Source organism: Oryx dammah, unplaced genomic scaffold, assembly GCF_014754425.2.
Source record: "Oryx dammah isolate SB20612 unplaced genomic scaffold, SCBI_Odam_1.1 HiC_scaffold_2, whole genome shotgun sequence".
NCBI lineage: Eukaryota > Metazoa > Chordata > Mammalia > Artiodactyla > Bovidae > Oryx > Oryx dammah.
The window spans coordinates 160,591,318-160,615,123 of NW_024070186.1; the positions used below are offsets into that span (position 1 = coordinate 160,591,318).

Genomic DNA, 23,806 nt, shown 5'->3' on the forward strand with positions numbered 1-23,806 from the left:
GAGAGGGGGCATCACTCAGGGGAAATAAATGTGGACCTACCATCGAGACCTGGACTAGAATTTGGGTTCCGTCACTGACCAACTGAAAATTATATGCTTCTAAGCCTTACCATTTTAGTTGAAAAATGACAAGAAGAACAATACCACCTAAGGTGATATAAAGATTACAATGTTGCTAGAAACACAGGAAAGCACTGAACTAAAACTGCCATCCAGTCACAGGGTAGGTGCTCAATACATCCTAACTCCTTTAATTTATTTCCAAAATAGGAAGAGTAGGGATACTTCTCTTGAAAATGTTTCTACAATGATCAACCAATAACACATGGAAATTATCCAGTGTGTTAGAAGAGTGCAATAAAGGTTAGTTTATTACTATAATTATTAGCAACAATATTATTATTAGCTATAAAACAGGATCTGGTTATAACAAAATGAGAGTTATAACCATAAACTGAGATCCACCATCTGTTCATATATTCTGACAAATGCCCTATCATGACTCATCTCTGCAGATGGTGCTGCGTCACAGTGACATTCAATGGAACTCCCCTGCCACCTGAAGGCAAGCGGGGCTTTGGAAAGTCTGAGACAGGATTGTGTTGAAGCAGGTCTGGCAAAGCAGATATTGGGACCAGGACGAGTTGAAGGTCAAGTTTAACCCAGACTCAGGTTAGCCAGAGGTCAAGTGCACCTGGACAGGGATTCAATCAGTCCAGGCCCTTGATCACCTGGACAGCATGTAAATCTCAAAGACACAGCAGGGACCCGGAGGAGCTCCTGGCAAGAAAGCCAGCCCTCCCCCTGGGAAGATGCTGACGGCCTCCAAACCAGACCATTTCTCAGGGAAGTAAAAGGATGAGGTACTCACACCTAGGAGGCACCACAGTGATGACAAAGAAAGGGCTGGAAGCAAAGAATGCATCCCAGAGTCTTGGACAATATTGGTCTCCTCTGGTCTGCCTACCATCCTCTGCCTCAAACAGTTTCCTAAGACAAAGCTCATGCTGTTCAGAAATGAGTGTTGAATTACCTCTTTCTTGCTGCTTGCGGTTCTCAATGATGCCTGGTGTATCCACAAATGTGACCCGCTCCAGAAGTTTGTGGGGAACCTCAATGCCGATCAGCTTCTCCAGGAAATTCTGGCCAAACTTCTCCAGGGGTGAGAAGGACCGGGCGCTGTCAGCAGCCATGACAATACCCTCGATGGTCTTCAGCTTGGGCCCGTGCATGAGGACCGTGAACTCCGAGGTGGTGGGCTCGGCACCTGCACACATGGGTTAGAAAGAACACAGTCACCTCACATCACAATACAAAAGGAGGCACAGGACAGATTACTGGGAGTGGAGGAATGGAAGTTAGTGTTTATTTATTTTTATTTTTTGGCCATGGTGCCTGGCTTTCAGGATCTTAGTTCCCCAGCAGGAAAAGTGCCGAGTCTTAACCACTTGACCACCAGGGAATTCCCTCTCCTGCACTTTCTGTCTCTATGAATCTGATGACTCTAGGGACCTCATATAAGTGAAATCATATGATATTTGTCATTTTATGTCTAGCTTATTTCACTTAGCATAATGTCTTCAAGATTCAGCCATGTTGTGGCATGTATCAGAAACTAATTCCTTTTCAAGGCTGAATAATATTCCCTTGTGTAGATGGAATGAACACATGTCTTTTATCCATCATCAATTGATGGACATGTGGGTTGTTTCTACCTCTCAGCCATAGCAAATAATGCTGCTGTGAATACGGGTATAACTGCTGGTTTCTTGCACATAATTTTCATTACTATATTGAAGATGTGTATGAATATTTTCATTTTTCTTTTTTAATCTGTCAGATCCTATTTTTTAAATTGAAGTATAAATGATTTACGATATCATGTTAGATTCGGGTATACAACAGTGTGGTTCAATATTTTCATACATTAAGAAATGATCTCTACAGTAAGTCCAGTTACCATCTGTCACCATCCAAAGTTACTAGTGTTGTTTTCTATATTGCCTGTGCCATACACTGGGCTTCTCTGATAGCTCAGTTGGTAAGGAATCTGCCTGCAATGCAGGAGACCCTGGTTCAATTCCTGGGTTGGGAAGATCTGCTGAAGAGGGAATAGGTTTCCCACTCCAGTACTCTTGGGCTTCCCTGGGTCAGCTGGTAAATAATTTTCCTGCAATGCGGGAGACTTGGGTTCAATTCCTGGGGTGGGAAAATCCCCTGGAGAAGGGAGGGGCTACTCAGTGCATTATTCTGGCCTGGAGAATTCCATGGACTGTTTAGTGCTCGGACACAACTGAGTGACTTTCACTTTCATTTATGCCGTGCACTTGTTGCTGTTCAGTCACTAAGTCATGTCCAACTCTGCAACGCCACGGACTGTAGCTGACCAGGATCCTCTGTCCATGGGGTTCTCCAGGCAAGAAAACTGGAGTGGCTTGTGGTTTTTTTTCTCCAAAGGCTTTTTCTAGACCAGGGATTGAACCTGAATCTCCTGCATTGGCAAGCAGATTCTTTACCACTGAGCCACCAGGGAAACCCTATATTAATGCTATACCATAATTTAAAAAAATAAAATTTCCTGTGTAGTCAAATATCCTTTTAACTTACTTCTGATTTTACATATATATATATATCTTTTTAAACAAATGTAACCCCTTTAAATCTTTGCATATTGAATCACAGATCTCTCATTGATCTCCAAGTTTTTCCCCATGGCATTACAGCTTAAGTTTAGTGGGTACAGGATCTCTTTGCTGGTACTTTGTGCCATATACTATAGCCCATAAGTGTTTAATTTTTTTCACAATGCTTTTTACATGTGACGTTGAAATGCCAACAGGCACACAAGAAAGTCACACTGTTACCTGTATAGAGCTGGTAGCGAGTGTTTTCCAAGCCAAGCAGGTAGTTGATCATGGTGGATTTGCCAACGCTCCACGGTCCCAGGAACAAGACCATCGGCTTGGACGTGATCTCCCCATCTGTGGGCAGCAGGGACAAGACATGGAGATGAACTCAAACCTCCTCACTGTGGAGGGACAGGGTTCTTCACGTTGTGCCCAGAGAGTCGATCAGGAGCTGTGGGTTTCTACCCTGGACCACAGAGCTTGGTATGGTCTGGAGCACGTCTTGTTCTGTGTTAGTGTGATGACCCAGTTAGCACCCACGAGAAGATAGCATTTGGACTGTGGCACACCAGAATTTGGACCATGCACAGACGCACAGCACATTGGCCCCCAAGAGGGAAGGATCCACTGAGGTCAACAAACAATGACTCAGAGCTCACACTGGGGGAGACCTCCAGGCTCAGATCTGGGAGCGCAGCATTCATAAGAGGGGGCAGGAGAAAGCAGCCACTGAGGAGAGGCTAAAACACTGCTACCTGGATTGGTTACAGAAAAACAGTCATGGAAGAGGTTTATATACTCTGGGATGGTCTGGACCCGGGCGCTGCCTGCTCCCTGCCTCCCTCTGCTTAGCTGCACCTCCCAACACCCCTCCTCAGGCTCAGCCTAAGCCGGCCAACAGAGCTAGTCTCAAATGTCAGCCTCCAAAGTCCAAGACACGTTTGCCAGTGTTCAAGACCAAGCACTGACTTGGCAATTCTCGGGTTCTCGTCTCATGTTGGGGTGAACACCCTGCCTGGGGCTCTCCAGTGCAGGTCCCTGAGTAGAAAAAACAGAATTTTCCAGTGCTTTCAAAAACCAGGGATGGGGAGGGGACAGTGAGAGGCTTTCCACATGGGAGATTCACAATCTCCTGTTGCAGACTTCCAGCCCTTAGGGCACATAGGGTCGGCCAAGCAGTTTTTTTTTTGTTTTTTGTTTTTTTGTCCCTGCAGCAAGGCATGTGGGATCTTAGTCTCCAGATGAGGGCTCAAACTTGCACCTGCTGCATTGGAATCATGGAGTCTTAACCACTGGACCACCAGGCAAGTCCCCAGCCCTGTACAGCTTAGTACCTAAAGTTCGCCAGACATCTTAGCCCCACGGAGCCTGGCAGGCAAGGCCTCAACACAGGATGCATTGTGGTGGTTTTTTTTTTTTTTTTCTTTCTCTCTTTCAGTTATTTTTTAAATTTTTAATTGATTTCATTTCTTGATTCAAAAATCAGAAGTATAAAAAGGAATACAGAGGAAAGTCTCCCCTCCATGTCCTCAAGCTGCTTAGGCTATGTGTCCTTTCAGATATTTGAATGAGTGTGTGAGACCACGTCTAGTATTCCCATCTCTTTAAGAATTTCCCAAAGTTCGTTGTGAGATCAAACCAGTCAATCCTAAAGGAAATCAATGATGAATATTCATTGGAAGAACTGATGTTGAAGCTGAAACTCCCTCCAGTACTCTGGCCACCTGATGCAAAGAGCTGACTCATTGGAAAAGACCTTGATGCTGGGAAAGATTGAGGGCAGGAGGAGAAGGGATGGGTGAGGATGAGATGGTTGGGTGGCATCACCAACTCAATGGACATGAGTTTGAGCAAACTCTGGGAGATGGTGAAGGACAAGGAAGCCTGGCGTGCAGCAGTCCATGGAGTCAAAAAGAGTCAGACATGATTCAATGACTGAAGAACAACCCCTGGCTGGGGAGCAGGAAGGAACAGGAGGGTTGGGGGTGGGGTGGCAGGAATCCCCAGTCACAGCCACAGAGATCCTACAAGGAGCGTCTTTTTCCCCAGCCCAGGCCCCAAGGGGAACCTGGCCTTCCGGCTCCCCTGCGAGACCACCTCTCCAGTTTTCCCAGCTGCTGTTCCTGCTCCCTGCAGTAGGGGGCGGCACTGGAACACGTAAGAGGCTACAGGTGTGGCACCCAGGAGGGAGGTCACAGGAGGATGACCCTGGGCTCAGAGGAGCCCAGACACTGGCAAGAGAAGAGGGGAGGGGAGGGGCGCCTGGATGAATAGATCAGGCCCCGGGGACACCCTCTCTGCAGAGTGCCATGCCCACAGGCCACCTGCCTGCCGTCTCTGGCCTACACATTCTGAGAAGCCTGCAAGGGAATGGTGACACAAGGAGGAGACAAAAAGTTACCCTTCCTAATTCCAGCCATGTGGCCTGGGCAGCCCAGCATCTCTCTGAGCCTCTGGTCTGCCTTCTGTAAAGCAGGAATGAGGGAGGCCATACAACACCCCCTCCCGGCCCAGCCCTCAGAGCATCACAGGAGACATGCAGGAACAGCCAAGTAACATAGGGAGGGACGTGCAATTTCACTCCCCATTCAAACGCTAATTAGACGAATTAGATTCTCGTCTCAGGCTGGGTCGTATCAATTAGATTCTCGTCTCAGGCTGGGTCGTATCAGGAGACTGAGATTGGCAGATATACACTACTGAAGTGTGCGTGTGTGCATGTAGGCACAGTTCCTCAGTCCTGTCCAACTCTTTGTGACCCCATGGACTGTAGCCCACCAGGCTCCTCTGTCCATGGTATTCTCCAAGCAAGAATACTGGAATGGGCTACCATTTTCTCCTCTAGGGGATCTTTCTGACCCAAGAATCAAACCCATGTCTCCTGCATCCCCGACATAGCCAGGCGGATTCTTTACCACTGCGCCACCTGGGAAGCCTATTAACTATGTTAAAATAGATAACTAATGAGAACCTACTGTATAGTATAGAGACCTCTACTCAGTGCTCTGTGGTGACCTAAATGGGAACGAAATCCAAAAAAGAGGGAATCTATGTGTATGTATAGATGATTCACTTTGCTGTACAGTAGAAATTAATACAGCATTGTAAAGCAATTATATTCCAATAAAACATTTTTAATTAAATTAATTTTTTAAAAGGTGATCAAAGGTGAAAGAGGAATTTTTCTGGTGCCCCTTTAAAAAACAACAACTAGAACAATAATAGCAATTAGATGTCATTGTCAACAGGTTTCCAAGACAAGTGACACTTTAATTAAAATGGCCTTGCTGTGAGGCAACAAGAACTGTATCCTGTTGCTGTGGTACACAGAGGACAACCTAAGGCAACTGGGCGACAACTATCAAAATGCTGAATTCCAGCATTTAAAAATATATATATCCTACAAATAAACTTGTGTGAAATATGGAACAACTACAGTAGTGTCTGTAACACTAAAAAGGGAATGAGGCAAATGCCCAGTGGTTCATCAACAGGGTACGCTCTCTAAGGTGGTGGGTTCACAAAGACCAGAAAGAGCAATTGTGTGCTGTGATCCCATCTTTGTCAAACAAAGGAAAAGACACCCTTGAGCATGGAAGCAGAGTGCTGTCTGGAAGCCCTGATGAGAAACCTTAGCCACGTGCATCTCTGAGAGTGGAGTGAGAGAGCCTGGAAATCAAGACAGGGAGTTTTTTTTATTTTTCAACTTATACTATTTTGCACAGAAATTTTTTCGGTTGCCAGTTTATCTTATTTTTTTAAAATTATTTTGAAAATCAATTTTTAAAATAATCCAAACCCATGGGAAGTGGACAGGGGACAGAAGACACTATCTGTAAGTGAATGAGGAGCCCTGTGGGGGCTGGAATGCAGCAGTCAGGGAAGTTGGCATCTTTTGGAAACCCAAACTGCACTCATGGATCTCACAGAGGAGGAAACATAAATCCCTTTGTAGATCAAGGGGCACATCTGCTGGGAAAGACTGGCCCTTGTCACTGAGGTCTCCGCCCCTCCCTGCCTCAAAGGCTCAGGGGAGAGACGTGGCCGGTACCTGTGATCTCGTGCTGCCGAAGCTCGTTGTATTTGTAAGACTGCTCCAGGGGCTTGATGGACGAGTGGTAGATCTTTCGAAGCCTCTGCAGTACCACTGGGAGCAGAGAAGGGTGAAGGGTTAAGGGTCAGGCAGGGGCTTCGCAGCTGTGGCACCGTCTAGAAGGCATTCCCCCTACACACACCCCTGAAAGTCACCACAGCATTTTTGTTTTTTAACTTAGCCCTCTGGTCCTTCCCCTCAACAGTTCACAGCACCACCTCAGCCTGCAGCTACCTCGAGATACTGGAAACTCCAGCTCCTTCTCTCTGCCCCCTAGTGCTACCTGCCTTAGGATGAAAGGCAAGCAGGCATGGCCACCCCAGCCCTGCACCCGTCACTGCATCCCTGGTGCCCCTGGGAGGATTCAGACATCCCAAGTGTCTTCTTGGGAAGAATGTGGCTCCAGGGAGAAGGGGCTCGTGGGGTGAGGTGCAGGGAGGGACGAACTTGGAGCCGCAAGGGTCAGGCTCTCCAGCTGCCCATCAGCGGCCCATCTCCTGCTGTTGCCAGAGCAGACCTCGGCCTCACTCTGAGCTCCCACTGGCTCATCGATTAGGAGACAGAAAGCCCTGCTGACAGCCTTGGGTTATTATGAGGGTGAAATGGAATACCGGACACGAAAGGGCTTTATAAACTGTAAAAATTGAAGCCAGTGTGATGAACAACGTCCCCCCGGCCACAACTCGGATGCTGGCACCGTCAAAATGACCCTGATGCTGGGAAAGATTGAGGGCAGGAGGAGAAGGGGGTGACAGAGGGTGAGGTGGTTGGATGGCATCCCCGACTCAATCAACACGAACTTGAGCAAACTCCGGGAGGGACAGGGGACCCTGGAGTGCTGCAGTCCAGGGGGTCCCCAAGAGTGGGACATGACTGAGCAATTGAACAACAACAACCGTCCCCAGGTCGCAGCTCTGCCATGTGCTTCCCCAACCAGTCCCTCTGTTCGGATCGCCTTTCCTCCTTCCCGCCAACCCAGAGCCCTCCACCTTGGACTTGGACGCTGTTCACAGAGCCTCCTCCACAAAGAGAAGCGCTCCCATCCCTTCAACTCCAGGGCACTCCTCCTCCCCTGGGGTGTCTGCCGGCCTCAGCTACAGACTCAGGGCTCTGCCTGGCCACTGGCCCCGGAGCTCTCCCAGCCCTACCCGGCCCCACCCAACTCCTGCCTCTGGTTACCAGAGAAGTCATCAGCTGGCTTGTCCTCATTCAGCATCAGAGTTTTCTCGATGTGGGAGCGGTCCCTCAGCGGGGCTTCCTCACTCACATCCTCCGCCTCTTCTGGAGAAAGAAGCAGAGATGGGGGGTTAGGGCAGAGCGAGGAGCCATTGGCTCTGGGGCTCCCTCCAGTCAGGCAAGCTGGGGAGTGGGCAGGGTGGGGCAGGATCGCAAGCAAGTGCTGACCGGAGCCGGTAGAGGTTCAACTGCTCGGAGCTCTGTCTCTAGGAGGGACTTTGAAAATCCAAACTCAACATCTGTGAAGCTCCACAATCCATTCTAGGGGTTCAGCAAATGTTGACTGAGCACCTACTATACACACGCCAAGCACAGAGGCTTGCACTGTGAATGCCGTGGTGCCCCAAACCGACCCAGCTCTGCCCAGGTGGAGTTTTCCACAGTCTGCGGGGAGAGGGGGAGAAGTAACCTGGAAAGCAATACAATTACAGGCATCGATGTGGCTTCGGGAGGAAAGAGTCCGGAAGCTGGGAGGGCCTAAGACGTGTGCTTCTGACATCTCAGGTGGGGAAGTTGGAAAATTTCCTGAGGGTTGCCTGTGAGCTGAGATCCATGACAGGAGAAGGAGTGGTTTATAGGAGACTGCCTTTCAGGTTCTAGGTTGACCACTGGCTTGGTCAAGTGAGCATTTCATCAGGAAGAGCTGCTACAGGCAGTCTTGGGGAGCGGAGGGGGAGTAGGGACGGGGGAAGGGAGTGAGGGTACACTGTTGCTTCTGACCCAGCAAGAGGTGCCCGTGACCACCTGAGGCTCCCAGGGAGGGGTGCTCATATTCCCAGGACTCTTAACATCACAGCCATTTTTTTTTTTAAAATCCTTGGCTAAATTGCACAAAGAATTTTAGGTGATGGAAGGAGGATGGACCTGGCCTGTGGGAACAAGGGGAGACCAGTTCCAGCAGGGATGGGAGCAGAGAATAATCAATGTGTCTCAACAGAGTGATCCTTTCTGCGATCAGACCCAGATCTGGGAGGCCAGGGGAAGAGTCCCCCATTGCAAGTCCCCAACCAGTGTGGAAATGAAGTTCTTGGAAGGAAACCTGAAGATTGGAAACTGAAGATTGACTCCAGTGCCTCCATCCTACAAGCCAATTCTGGGTCCAGGTCAGTGTACTCAGTGGATGAGGCCTTGGCCAGTGCTGGACACACCTCTAATGCTGCCCAATAGCTTAGGTCCTGCCCACTTCCATCCCCCCACCCTGTCCCCTTGGCCCTGAGTGGCTGCTCCAGCCACTCGTCTGCGGCACAGACATCTGCTGGACGTTAGGGTCTCAGCCAGCCCAGTGTTTAAGGATCCTGACATGACCTAGTCTTCAAAGGAAGGTCCCAGGAGCTAGCCGACCAGCGCGGTCCCCTAATGCCCCTCAAACCCACCAGCCTGCCTCCCGGCCTCAAATTCTGCCGGTGTCTCTTGTCCTTTGGGTTTAGGCACAGGTCTGTTTAGGCACTGGTCTGTGTTAAAGGAGGAACTCTAACGGACGTTTCCGATGGCCTAACTCAGACGTAACCAGGTTCCTCTGGGCCCTCCAGGGTGCAGGCTCTCAGTGGGTCTCTCTGAAGTGGGGATAAGTGAGGTAAGGAACAGCCTGGAGGCCCCCAGAGGGATAGGAACCCCCATGGGGCCTCTGCCCTACAACCCCCGCGGTTGGCTAGGGGCTCCCCCGCCCTCCCTGCAGGTGCCTGTCTTCCTCTACAGACAAAACCTCCGGGAAGACTGCAGCCACCAGAATGCCCGAAGCAGCCCCCTCCGACGAGGTGCCTGCCGGGAGGGGGTGGGGGGGTGGCCAGCCCTGGGACGCCCCCCTACCCTGTGGCCCCTCCTCCTTGGGCTCCTGCGCTTCAGCACCCTCGGGCGATTCCTCCGGGGACCCCTCCTCCCCGAGGCTCGCGCTTCCCGCTGCCGCGTGGGCTCCTTCCCCAGCTTCTTTCTCGGCTGCCTCCTCCTCCGAGGCGCCCCCGGATTCTTCCGAACTAGCCCCGTCGCCACTGTCCTCTTCGTCGCCGCTCTCCTCTTCGGATTCTTCACCCTCCTCTTCTTCAGAGGAGGCCTCGTCGGGCTGCTCCGCGGGCATCCCCTCCTCGGGGCGGTGCTCCCGGGAGCGCCCCTCCTCTTCGCGCGCGGCACCGTCTTCCGCGCCCGCGGCCGAGATGGAGTTGGGTTCCTCCTGGTCCTCCGTCCTCTGCGCGGCTTCTGCGTCCACATCCGCAGCTCCATCAGGCACTTTTGGCTCCTGACCGGGCCCTGGGCTGCCCTCCCCTCCTGTCTCGACCTCCTGACTGGGAGAGTCCCCTGCGTCCTCAGGCTCTGGGGACCCCGCCGCTGCTTCCCCTAGCGCCTCCGCAGCTTCTTCGGGGACCTCGCCGCTCCCAGCCGGTCCCTCCGCCTCCTGTCCTGGGCCCTCTCCGGAGCTGAGTTCCCGCGCCCCTTCCTCCTCCCAGGGTTCACCCTCCCCTCCTGGGGGAAGGGCACTCGCTGCTCCCGGCGGGCCCGCATCTTCCGCCCCGGGCCCCGCAGGTTCCCCGGGGGCAGCAGACTCGGAGGGCGAGGCGTTGGAGAGGCTGGCTTCGGGATCGGGATCGGAGCCCAGGCCGTCGGCGGCTGTCTTCTCCGAGCTCCCATCCTCCCCGCCTTTCTGAAGGTGTGTCTCTCCAGGGGCCGCCTCTGCCCGAAGCGCCCTTTCTTTCTCCTCTAGACTTGCGTCTCCGGCAGAGAAATGATTCTCCAACAAATTGCCAACATCTTCCGTGCCACCCGAAGCGGAAACTTGCAGTTCTAGATGATCAGAACACGAGGGGTCAGTATCAAGGGGTTGGCACGCGCTTTGCTTCTCACAAGTCTAAAAACAGCCTGTCTCCCAGAGGCAGAGCTGTGCGGACCTGCGGGGACGGTGGGGCTCCTCCCTCCCTCGTCTTCGGAACCGCCCCGAGTGGCCGGCAGGGCGGGCGTGCCCCTTCCTGACCCGAGCCTGGGCTCTGAGAGAGCAGCTGATCCGCCCCAGCCCCGCCCCGGCATCCCGGGGGGATGGAAGCTCGGCGCCGCCCTTCCAGTCTTTCCTCAACCGTGCGGGGCGGGCACGTGCAGCCTGGCTCGCCCGGCAGATCTTTCCAAGACAGGGCCGATGGGAACTGCCACCCCTGGTCAGTTCCTAGAGTCATTAAGCAGCGTGCTTTTTATATTGCTATCGGCAAAGGAGTGAAAACAGGTGCGTGCGGGCCAGGTCCTCTTGGGTTACGGGGCACAGCACTCCGGGGATTACTTATGGCTCTCAACCTTATTAAGTCACACATCCAACTCTGTCCTCTTAAGGGCAAGCATCTGCTGGCCTCTCTACCTTAGATTAGAGGGGACGTGTGGCAGGAGGAGATACCCACGGTGGCAGGCCTGGGCTTCCCAATGGCCTTCCCCTTCTAAGGGCCGAGGGCTTAAAGGGGAGAGTCAGGGGCACTGGGAGGGCAAAGCAGAGGGCAGGTAGGGGCCCAGAATGTGCCAGGAGCCTCTGTCAAGGGATGAGTGTGATGCATTTGGGCAGTGGGGTCAGAAGAGAGGGTGGGGTCTAGTCCTTCCAACCCTTCCCCGCCCAGGTGGGGACGTGTTTAAGGAGGAGCCCTGCAGAGAGGGTCATTGCAGGCACATGGGGATGAGGGCAAAGTGGGGGCCCTGCCTCAGGGTCGCTGAGACGCTCCTGGGTCTCACAGGACTCTTTCTGAGGAAGGAGCATCCTGCCTCAGTGCTGGCCCAGCTCTGCCTCCCACAAAGAAAAGCCACTTCTTGGGAGTACCCACCCCCTTGTTCCCTGAAAGTTGGGGAAGCCTCTTAAGGGCCAGGCACAAATATTTTCTCATTAATCCCCACAGACATAATCTGCTATCAAATTCAGAAGGATGGGAAGTTTGGGTGCCTTTCATTATAAAGGAGCCTGTATGTTGATGTAACACTCCCCTCACTCATGTTTGTGACCCCATTCACCTCCTTTATTACTATCAGCCAGATTTCAGAGCTGAAGGTCCAGAGAGAGTGTTTGATTTGCCCAAAACACCAGGTAGCTAGTGAGCAAGTGGAACCCAGAACTGCCCACTCCTCCTCGTCCAGGCCTTCCATGCCATGCTGTGTTGAGGGGAGCACATGGGAGCCCCTTCTGACTGGTACCTCTGCCCTCCCTGGATGCACCTGCTCTGGCTCCTGGATTGCAGGCTGGAACCCTGCCTGACCTACCCCATTCCCCCAGGAAAGTGCTGTGAAGAGGTCCATGGGGAGATTTGGGTACATTCAGAATTCCTGGTCCCGTAGTTGGGGAGCTAACTCATTAAAATTTTCTTTCATTACCACCTGAATACCTGTAAGTCCTCATTCCTCTGCCTGAATCTCTATCTGCCCTGCCCCCAACCTCTGGGGAAATAAAAATCTATGGCAGGAATTTGGTTTAACCCAAGAGATTGACATGGAGAAGGCAATGGCAACCCATTCCAGCACTCTTGCCTGGAGGATCCCATGGACAGAGGAGCCTGGTGGGCTGCAGTCCATGGGGTCTGGAAGAGTCGGACACAACTGAGTGACTTCACTTTCACTTTTCACTTTCATGCATTGGAGAAGGAAATGGCAACCCACTCCAGTGTTCTTGCCTGGAGAATCCTACGGACAGGGGAGCCTGGTGGGCCGCTGTCTATGGGGTTGCAGAGAGTCGGACACAACTGAAGCGACTTAGCAGCAAGAGATTGACAGGCCTTTGAGCAGCAAGATAGATATATAGATATCATATGAGATACATTTGGACAATTATTCAGTGTGCCAGGCAGTGCTTGAGCACTGGATGTATAAAACATGAACTTGATCTTACTCTATTTGCTTGCTTCTGTGAAACAAGTCTTACTCACCCCTATTTTACAGATGCGAGGGCTGGAATCAGAGGCACTGAATGTCTTGCCCCCAACATCACACAGCTAGCAACCAGCTGAGGCCATTTAACTTCGGAACTGCAAAGGAGATTGTCTGATTCTGCAGGGGGGTTCTCCCCCGCCCCCTACCCCACCCTGCACCCCTCCCAACACTCCTCAGCCTGTGATCCAGGCACCTGCAGCATCAGCATCACCTGAGAGAATCAGTAGAGATGCCAACTCTCAGGCCCCAGCCCAGAGCCACTGACTCAGGATCTGCATTTGAACCACTCACTGGCTGCACATTACAGTTCAAGAAGCACTAGTCAACCTGAGCCTATAAAACTGCCTCTAAACCAGTGGTTCTCACCACTGTCTGTACGTGGAAACACCTGGTTCTTGATCCCACTCCTCTCCTCCTCCTTGAAGGTTCTCATTGAATTAATTAGCCCAGGGTGTAGCCCCAGCATCAGGACTGTAACCCCCTCCAAAAAATTAGGGGGGAAGCCCTGATAACTCAGTGGGTAAAGAATCGGCCTGCAATGCAGGAGACGCTGGTTCAATTTCTGGGTCGGGAAGATTGGCTAGAGAATGGATAGGCTACCCACTCCAGTATTCTTGGGCTTCCCCTGTGGCTCAGCTGGTAAAGAATCTGCCTGCAACGTGGGAGACCTGAGTTTGATCCCTGGGTTGGAAAGATCCTCTGGAGAAGGGAAATGCTACCCAGCCAAATAACCCTGACCCCAAGGCTTCTGCTCCTGGCCTCTCTCCACTCATGTGCCCACTGGAGGCTTCCAAATTAGATGGGTCACTAGGGTTTGGCAAATGACCTTGGCATAGCAGTGATCAGAGCTTCTCCTCTGGGGAGTCCAGCCTCTTTCAACAGGCCCTGTCACCCTCTACTGTTAATGCTGTTGATGCTGGTGGTGCTGATAATGAAGATGATGATGATGGCGATGTTGCTAGTAATGGTGAAGCTGGTGGTGATGTTGATAATGGTGATGGTGATGGTCAAAGTGATGGTGATGACGGTGATGATGATGGTGGTACTGAGGATGATGATGGTGACTGTTGTCATGCAGTTGCTAAGTCGTGCCTGACTCTTTGAGACCCCGTGGACTCATGCCAGGCTTCCCTGTCCTTCACTGTCTCCCTGAGTTTGCTCAAATTCATGTCCGTTGAGTCGGTGATGGCATCCAACCATCTCATCCTCTGTCGTCCCCTTCTCCTCCTGCCCTCAGTCTTTCCCAGCATCAGGGTCTTTTCCAATGAGTCTGCTCTTCGCATCAAGTGGCCAAAGTACTGGTGACAGTGATAGTGATGGTGATGTGGTAGTGTCGATGGTGGTGATGATGGCAGGCTGAGCGGACTCTGGGTTTGACTACCTGCAGCATTTCTGCTAGTCTCAGAACACCCTCTGGCCCAGTGGAGGTGGCAGGGCTGCATCATCTGAAGGGAGACAAGGACCCCAGACTCTGGGGATACACATGACCTTCGCACTCCTGTGTATTTCCACACCTGGGCCCTAGACAGGAACTCAGGTGTGTGCTTGTGTGTTTACTTATTTATAGTCACACTCTTCCCTGGCTTTTATGACTTAGTGCCAAGCTTCTCCTGCCCTTCCAGTGACAAAGAGCGAGGGTGATGACTTCATGCCCCCTGATCTTCCTTCCTAGGCTAAAAATAACTTCTCTGAGAGAAAGTCTCTCAATGAAACAAGCTGTGCCATTGGGTCTCCAGAGCTCAAAGCCCAGGAAGCAGCTGTGCCATTGGGTCCAAGCTCTCCTCCTGGAAGCAGCTCAGAGGCTTAAAGAGCCTCTGGTTAAACTTAGTTCAATTCTGTGACATCAAACCAGGGTGGTCTTACCACCCACCCTGACTTCCTTAACTTCTTGCGGAAGCCCCCCAGCGGCCCCGGAGGAGGGGGGTGGTGCACAGAGGACCCAGGACACCCTCACCAGGTTGAGAGCCTGGTAAGATCGGTGTCAGTCTCTCCCAGGACAGGCAGTACTGCACTGTATGTGCTGCTGCCAAGGCAGCTGCCCAGGCCCCAGGCAAGCCTGGGTGCTAACGTCAGCATATGCAGATAGCAAGCCCCCGGCTCAACCCTGGAGATCAAGGAAGGCCCCTGAGCCGGACAGGTGCCCCGGGATAGAGCACTGCATAAACTGGCTCCGTTTTCTCTCCTGACACCCTCTCTGTCATCAGCCTTTCTCTGCGGGGGTCAGCTTCTCAGCTGTTCCCCCCCTCCTCCATAGCCTCAGTGGGGGCCCCAGGCTCAGTTCCTCTCTCCACCCTCCACTGCCAAACACCAGATTTTTTTTCCAGCTCCTAACTGTTCCCAAATGCTTTCACAGGGACTCAGATTACTGTGGAGTTGCCCACAGTAATTATTGGGGCCTTGGTGAGTCCATTACAGAGGAGGAAGCTCTGGCCAGGGAGCTTTAGAGACTTGCTCAAGGTGAGGAGTAGGGTTGGGACAGAGCCCAAGGTCATGGCCCTCAGTCTAGAGTTCTTTCTGCTCCCAAAGACCATGTCCCATGAGGTGCTAGGGTTCCATGGAAGGGTCTAGGGGGTGAGGGGAGATGAAGGAGCTAGGGTTCAGCCACCCCCTTGCTACTTCCTGCCCAGCCAGCTCTCCTTGGGTCTGTCTGCCCTACTATTCTGCCTCTGCTGCCTTTTCCCTGAGAATTCCTCCTCTTGCTCATTTCCTCCAACAGCCCAAGAAGCCTCCCCAAAAGCATCTTTTCACTTTGCTGATCAACATGCGCCCGGCAGGGAGCTAGAGGCCATCTGACCTTCACGCTGAATTTCACGCTTCCCCTCAAATGACTCTGTGCTCTTCTCCACCCCACAGTGGTCCTCTGAAGCAGGGAAAGCAAGGATTATTAACTGATTATTCACTTCTCCGGAAAGGAGGAAGCAGACACAGAAAAGTCCAGTGTGGCCTTGACAGGCCATCCAGGGATGGGCTAGCATTCTCACCAAGAAACAACGCCCGAGATCTCTTGCCTGTGGCAAGTGGTATCCAAGCCCTGCAGGGCTTTCCCAACAAAGATGCCTTGTGTCCAGGGTTGGGTCAGTGTGAATCTGGGTGTTTCACAGGGTGATTCTAACAAACACCTGCATGTGAGAAGCCCTGCTCCGGGCCACCCCCAAGTGTCAGAGAATCTGTCCTGAGGTTGGGACTGGACCTCAGGAGAAAAGAGATCATCACAGGTAAGATATACCATTACTCATACACGAGGATGCACATATGGTTAAAAAAAAAAAAAAGTCCCCGGGGGCACAATCCCTTTCCACTTCTACCCCCAGACACGTCTGCCCCTGGGAGCCAGGAATACTGGTCAGGGTGCCCAGGGAGTCCCCCGTCTTTCACCAGGCACTTGGACATCTCACCAGCGGTGCCTCGGGTACAGCAGAGAGCACTTCGGAGTTCACGTTCACGTGGCCGGGGCAGCAGACTGACCCCTCTGCATCCCTATGCACTCCTGGACTGAGCAGATTGCAGCAGCCCCTCCGGCATCACATTTTTTCTTGACCTTATTTTACGGAGTAAATATTCACCGCTCAAGGCCCCTTGTTCCTTCGCTTCACAAATGAGACTTTAGATGGTTTCCCACTCGGGACCCTAAAGCCCTCTCCCTTGCCATTCTGTGGACAGTCCCCTCAAGGGGACCGGCAGGCAGCCGTTCTCAGAAGGTTCTTTGGCTTCCTGGCCAAGCTCCTAAAGTCAAGGCTAATCCCACCACGACAGCTTGTCCCAGGCTGGACTCTAGCCCCAAGATGATTCACCCAGGGCATGGAGCAGGATGACAAGGGCAGCGGCCAGTGGGAACCATGGGATTGGGGGTCAGAGGGGACCTCCTCACAGACCAACTGGTTTGATTTCACTGGTCAGGATCCTAGAACTCTGATAAACGATTATCCCAAGACCACAGGGCTACTTAGGCTAGTCAGCAGCGGGCTGGTTCTGGGACCCAGCTCTGTACCAACTTCAAGTCTCATGTGCTGTCTCCGTGCCTGGTCGCTGCCCCCCAACCTCGGAATGAGACGGGGTGAGTCAACCTCAGAAGGACAGCGACTTCTCAGCCTGCCCTCTTCTTCCTCGCTTTGAAAACTATGCTCAAGACTTCAACACAATTGTTCTTAACCCATAAAGTCCAGAGACTGACAGAATAACTCCATCCCCATTCCCCACCCCTAATTCCCAGGAATTCTTAGCTCAGGAGCTACACTGGGAAATTCACTCAGGATTCCACAGCTGTGGTGTATACACTGATGCCCAGAGGATTCGTGGATAACGATAAGCACTCACTCTCAAAAGGCAAGTACCTTTGGAAGAAGTAGGACATTAAGCCTTAAGCCCTGGGGGGCAACTGGACACTCTATGGAGCACACAGCTTTCCCTGCCTCGAGGGAGCACAGATCCTCGCAGGAGTCGTTGGCAATGCTTCCTCCGTTCAGAGGGCCCTAGCTGGGCGGGAGGGGAAAGGCAGGGGGTAGGGACACAGGCTGGGTTCTGAGATGGGCTGAGGTATGAAGGTAGCCTCCCCCACCATGACCTCCCCACCCAAAGAAACAACCTTCCTGGGAGCGTGAGGACCACCTCTGGGAGACTGATGGTCTAACTCTGGGGCACCAGACAAGGGGCGACCCGCGGGGGGCCAGAGGAGAGTAGCTCCCGGAGGCCCCTGTCAGATGGACGCCTTGTGTTCAGCTCAGAGCCGTCGTCGTGGGCTTGGAAGGTGGGGGAGCAAGGACACAGACCCACCTCCTCCCCAGGCTGGGGAAGTAGGGGGAAGTCAGCTTGGTTCTTGAGCTAAGGAACTTGATCTGACACCTTCCCAGGCCAGGCCCTCATCTCAGGGCTTTCCTTTGCCACGCAACCCAGAGCCAGACTGATACTTCTGGACTCAGTCAGAAGCCAGGAGAGCTGGGCTCTGCTCCTTGATGTCTTCCTCACCGCCCATGCGGTTAGTATATAGGCTGCCCCTCACTGACTTGCACCCAGCTTCTTCCCCCCATAAAACGCAGCAGGGAACAATACCTGCTCTGCCAACCTCTTTAGAGTATTTTAAACATCAGGTGATGTTTAAAACACTCTACAGGGAATTCTTCAGCAGCCCAGTGGTTAGAACTTGGCACTTTCACTGCCAAGGGCCCAGGTTCAGGGAATTAAAGGCCCGAAAGTTGGTGCAGAACCAAAAAAAAAAAAAAGCATTCTATAAATGTCAAGTATAATAATAATAATTTCCTAGAAGAGCAAAGATGCCAGGTTGAATCCCAAGTTCACTGGGTGAGGCAAAACAGAACTGGCTTCGGACGGGAGCCACCCTGGCTCACTTGCCCCCTACTCCTCTCAACCTCGTTTCTAAGTGGTCCATCCGTGAGCCAAGTGAGGTCTTTCTGCCCAGGGTCTTTCTCCCCCTTCTCCAGCTGGAAGCAGCTCAGAGAGGAGCTGTGGGTGTCCCTGCTCTCTGCGGTTCCCGCTGGTCTGGGACAGGAACGAGGGTGAGCTGCTGGCACGCCTGTACCTGGACTTTGTCCTGCCAAGCCCCAGGACAACTCCTGTGGTCACTGACTCCCACTTCCACGCAGCCCCGACTTACTCAGAAACTTCCACGACCATGCACAGCTCCCCCCTCTGTCCTCTGCCTCCCGGGCCCCTCCTGTCACTCCGAGGTGGTCCTGCGTTGCACCCCAGCGCAAAGGTGCGTGAGGGGTCACGTCAGCATGAGGATGGGCGAAGGCCTTTCCCTGCTCTGGGAAATGGCAGCACAGTGGGAGACAGGCCACTCGGGGGGCCTGAGGAGCCTCGCCACCATCCCTCTGACCAGTGAGCACAGGGAGCATCAAGCCCTTCAGGAGCAACTCGGGCCTCGAGACACAGCTCTGGCTGCTCGAGCTGATTGAGGGCGGCTCCAGCTCCCGCTCAGCAGCACTTGGCTCGTCCTATAATCAGAGCTCGGGTGTGAGGTGGGGGGTACCTCGCACACGGCTCTGCCCAACCACGCCCGCCAGCAGCCCCGCCCCCTCAGCACCCCCAGGCCCTCTCCCGCCTGCTCTCGGGAGTGAGGCGTCTTCCTTAGCAGACCCCACCCCCAGGGGCCCCCCCAGCTCTAGGTCCACTCAGAGGAGACTGCAGAGGAAGGTCAAGCCAATGGGAGAATCTGGGGCAGCAGCAACACAGGGGATACTCCACCCTGTGGACCCTTCCAGAACAACCGCTGCCCACAGCCACGATGCCAGATCCTCTTGCCTTCTCCCAAAGGGCTTCCCCAAATTCAAGATTGCCCTTAGGTTCATGGCCTCTGAGCTCATCTCATTGTTCAGCCTTAGGGTGGTTTTCCTATTACAGCCTTGTTGAACTAAAAGGAAACTTAGGAATTCACTAACCCAGCTCTTTCATTTCACAGATGAGGAGACTGAGGCCCAGAGACCAAAAAGAACCTGCCTGTATGTTGCCAAGCCCCTGGGGGCAAAGCCAGATGTAAAGGGCTGGCTCCTAGGCTTCTAGCTCTGGCCTTTCAGGAAGGCTCCAAATGGTAATGGTGTCCTTGTCAACCTGATCTTTCCAACCCCTTACACCCAAGTCTCACCCCATCCCTGGGGCCCAGTGTTCCTGGGATCACCCATCCATTCCCCTGTAAAGTGCAGCCTCCCTGAAAGGGCCAGGGGAGGGCGCTGATATCAGGCTGTGCCCCCAAGTACGAATCTGGACAGATACTTGGAGAAGGCCTGGGGTCACAGAGGAAGGGCAGAAGACCACCGCCCACTCGCTGCTCCGTGAACTTCACCAACCCCCAAAGCCTCCAGAGCGTTGATCATCTGGTAATGGATGGTCACCAGAGCAGGCAACCATCCGTTACCCTCATTCACAGCTCCAGAGCTTGGACTCCATAGACAAAGATGTCTGGAACACCCAGGCTGCTCTCTGGTGGAACGTTCTGGAAATCCACATCTCCTCTGGAAGCAGACTTGTTTCCCATTTGTAGCCTCAGACACGTGGGCCACACTTTCCCAGGAAGCTAGGGTCTGGCTCCCTCTCAGGACCTCCCCACTCCGGGGAGGAATCATGAAGGCAGTTATACCTAAGAGCAGCTTCCTTCTCGCGTGAACCCAGTGTCACCGAGAACCCGGGTACTCCTTCTCGTCTCTTCAAACACTAAAACCCCAGACGGGGCTCTGACCGCACAGGAACCTCTTCCTCCTCTGGTACCTGGTGGCCATGCAGAGGGCCAGGGCCGGTCACTGATTCCTTAGTTCTCGGGTCTCCCCTGGGGAGGGGAAGGTTAAGGCCAAGGGCAGGACGGAGGGCGGGGCAAGAGCGAGTGGACATTCCGCACACACTGTCCCCAGGGTGACCCTTCCTGGTCATTGCTGCCAGCCAGACTCCACCAGACTGCACTTGAGGATCCAGCAGGCCGCCTGCCCAGGGGGCCGCCCACCCCCGCCAGACAAGACTTCCAAGTCCCTGCACAAAACCTGAACTTGGTCTTGTATTTCTTTCCTGAAGCTACTGTAACAAAGTCCTGCAACCTGGTGGCTTAAAGCAACAGAAACGTATTCCCTCACAGTTCTGGGGCCAGAAGTCCAATATCAAGGGGCCCTATTTCCCCAAGGTTCTAGGAGTGGTGCCTTCCTGTCCTCCAGCTTGGACGGCTCTCAACAGCCCTTGGCTCATCAATGGGCATCTCCAGTCTCGCCCAGTCTCACCCTGTGTCAATCGTGGCCTGTTCCCCGTGCCTCTATTCTTTGTCTCTCCTCCTCTTCCTCTCAGGATACCAGTCATACGAGCTAACTACATCTCCAACAAGCCAATTTCCAAAAGTGGCCACCCTCTGAGATGCTGAGGTTAGGATTTCGGCATATCTTTTTAGGAGACACGACCTAACCTGTGATCGGTCTGCTGACAGCCAGGCTACCATGCGCCTGGAACACTTTCTGCTTCCCGCAAATCTGGCTACGAGATTTCGGGTCAGCCTCCCCAACACCAGTCAGTTCCTCTCTCCCTGCTCCCCAGTGCTGCCTGGCTAATTCCAGCTCCCGCTTCAGACCTCAGCTTTGAGGCCGAACCCCTGGGATGCATCCCTGGACTTGGTACTGAGGGGCTTCTGCTCTGTGTCCCCACAGCACCTGTCAGCCAATGTGACAGCCTTTTTTTCTTTTCTTTTTTTTTGACTATACCAGGTGTTAACTGCAGCATAAGGCATCTTTTGTTGAAGCATGTGAATCCTTAGGTGTGGCTTGCGGGATCTAGTTCCCTGACCAGGGATCAAACCAACACACCCTGCATAGGAAGAGGGAAGTCTCGACCTCTGGACTAGCAGTGAAGTCCAGAGTCTGCTTTTTTAACGAGCACCCAGGTGATTCTCACACATGCTAGAATCTGAGAACCACTGTCCTTGGGCCTTGACCTTGGCAGTCAACCTATACCCCTCTTCCCGGGAACCTACTGGGTGCAAAGTGTGGACCAGACCTGCCCCTTGTTCTGCTCCCAGCCAACAGCCCTTCTAAAATGATGCTGATTGTTGCCCATTTCTGTGAATACACTAAAAACTATTGATTTGTGCACTTAATTGGGCAAATTTTTTACACGTGAATTATTATATCTCAAGAAAGCTGTTTAAAAAAATAAAGCATCTACAATTCTTTTCTTTCTCCAAAACTTTAGTTGAACCTGTGGTCTACCTTCAAAATCTCTCAGTCTGTTTCCCTCCCACCAGCCCTGACCCCCTGCCCCACCCCACCAGCAGCGCTGCCAGCCCAGGACCCAGGTAGGCAGGCACTGTCATCTCTCACCTGGATTATGGAACAGCCCCTCCCTGAGCCTCATGCCCTCCTCTGCACACACCCTCTGAGCCCTGTTCCCCATCACCCATTTCTGTCTCTTTGCTTTGCTCTTCTGGGAGCGCCAGGCCCCCCCTGCCTCCCTATGCTGTGCTTTCAGCTGGGGAATGCTCCGCTCACTGCCTGGCTATCTCCCCTCCTCCCCTGAGTCCTGGCTCCCTGTCACCTTCTCTGTGAGGTCTCCCTGGCCCCCTGCTGAGGCTGCCTCCCAACCCTCTGTCCCTTCTTTCCATCCTAGTCTCTCCTTCTCCACTGTGCCTATAGAAGTCTGAGAGACTAGATAACTTGCGTATCTGACTGCCCGTCTAGCAGAGATTGTATGTCCTGGCATCTGGAACAGCCATTGGATGGATGGATGGATGGATGGACAGACAGATGAATGGATGGATGCATGCATGCATGGATGGGTGGATGGGAGGAGAGGATAGGTGAATGGTGGCAAAATGTAAGGCCTTCCCACAAATCAGAAAGTTCAAAGTTCCAGAAGAGAGGAATTCAGAACCAGGATTCAGAACCAGAGAAGCACCCATGGGTGGAGGCACTTAACTGGCCTATTATTTTGTGATCAAAGGGTCCTAGGAGTGGCTGCCGATCTGGATTCCTGAATATAAAGATCCTCCCCTCAAAGACAGAGCAGGTAATTGGAGGGAGTGGCAGGCAGGGAGAGAGAAATTTCATCCTGGCAGTGGAGTCTCAGCACCAGACAGGGATGTGGACCCCAGGAGCTCATTGCAGGAGCTCTGGGGTAGGGGTAGGGAATTTGGGTGTAAACTGGATTCACTGGTGAGCATTTCTGGAAAGGGGAGGGGACCCTGGTGACTTGCCCCCCACCTCATCGTCCCTCCAGAGCCAGGACAAACCACAGAGCTACAGCCACCAGCTTCCAGAGCTGGCTGCCACCCCAGTCTCTGGGTTGGGGACCCCTAACTCCACCCTGAGGAGACCCAGATACATTGCAGCTGGGGGCTCCTTCCGGTGAGGGGAGCATAGGAGGCTGAGAAGTGAACCCCTCATGGATGGCGGTGGAGGGTCACCCAGATGTTCCTTCTGCATGTGACGTCTGCTGAGTATTAGGAGGGCCCCCCATCCTGCTCCTCTCTGGCCACCCTCCACCCCTCGCAGAAGGCAGTGCAGAGCTGGGCGCAGGCACTCCCAGGGGAGTCTGCTGGTTCTCAGTTCTCGCTGCCTCTCTCCATCACACGACGGGCCGCCAGGAACCAGACCCCTGCCCTCCAGATGTGCCAATTCCAACTCACTCTGTACTTGGGCACACGTGACCGAGCACAGGGAGCTGGAAAATCCTCCCCACAATCCTCCCCAGGACCACCGCTAGGCGAGACACTGCTCCTGAAATTCCCTATCCCCGGCCAGCTGCCCATCCATTCATTTGACACACTCACCCTGGGAGTGTCTGCAGAGCTCCATATTAGCCTTTGGGAACAACTGTGTGGGCCGTGGGGCTGGAGAGGGGACCAAGGAAACAGGTGTGACAACCTGGGAGACAGACAGGAACTATTCAGAGCCAGCAACGAGGGAACTTCTGGTGGTCCAATGGGTAAGACTCTGTGCTCCCAACGCAGGGGGGCCTGGGCTCAATCCTTGGTCAGGAAAAAACAAGATCCTGAATGCCGCAACTAAGAGTTCCCATGCCACAATCAAAGATCCTGCGTGCTGCAGTGAAGACTGAAGACCCTGTGTGACCCAGCTAAGACCTGGTGCAGCTATTAATAAACAAATAAATAAATAAATATCAAAAAGAGCGTTCTGTCTAGAATCTCAGGATGTGACATTATTTGGAAATAAGGTCTGTGCAGAGGTGATTAGTCAAGATAAGTTCATATGGGATCAGAGTGGACCCTGAGTCCAAGACTTCTGTCCTTATAAGAGGGGGAGGAGACACACAAAGAAGAGGCCATGTGAGGACACAGGCAGAGATCAGGGAGACGCACCCAGTAGCCAAGGAAGGCCTAGGCCTGCTGGATGCGCCAGAAGCTGGAAGAGGCAGGAAGGAATCTCGCCTGGAGCCTCAGGGGGAGTGTGCCCTGCCCACCCCTCGACTTCAGACTTCCAGCTTGCCGACTGGGAGAAAATGAATTTCTGTTTTTTGATGTACACTACCATGTGTG

The 23,806-nt window shown here is 53.0% G+C and overlaps 1 protein-coding gene across 2 annotated transcripts in view; it reads right to left on the bottom strand.

Moving 5' to 3' along the window:
• SRL (sarcalumenin) overlaps positions 1-23,806 on the bottom strand; it is a 37,161-nt gene that overhangs the window by 3,707 nt on the left and 9,648 nt on the right. Inside the window, exons 2-6 of one of the 2 annotated variants that reach the window (XM_040255723.1) lie at positions 9,763-10,728; positions 7,900-8,001; positions 6,679-6,774; positions 2,865-2,981; positions 1,034-1,267 (exon numbers count right to left, since the gene is read on the bottom strand). In XM_040255723.1, coding sequence (XP_040111657.1) covers positions 1,034-1,267; positions 2,865-2,981; positions 6,679-6,774; positions 7,900-8,001; positions 9,763-10,728 — 1,515 coding nt within the window. The remainder of the gene's footprint in view (positions 1-1,033; positions 1,268-2,864; positions 2,982-6,678; positions 6,775-7,899; positions 8,002-9,762; positions 10,729-23,806) is intronic. The other variant, XM_040255731.1, reaches the window with a different exon arrangement.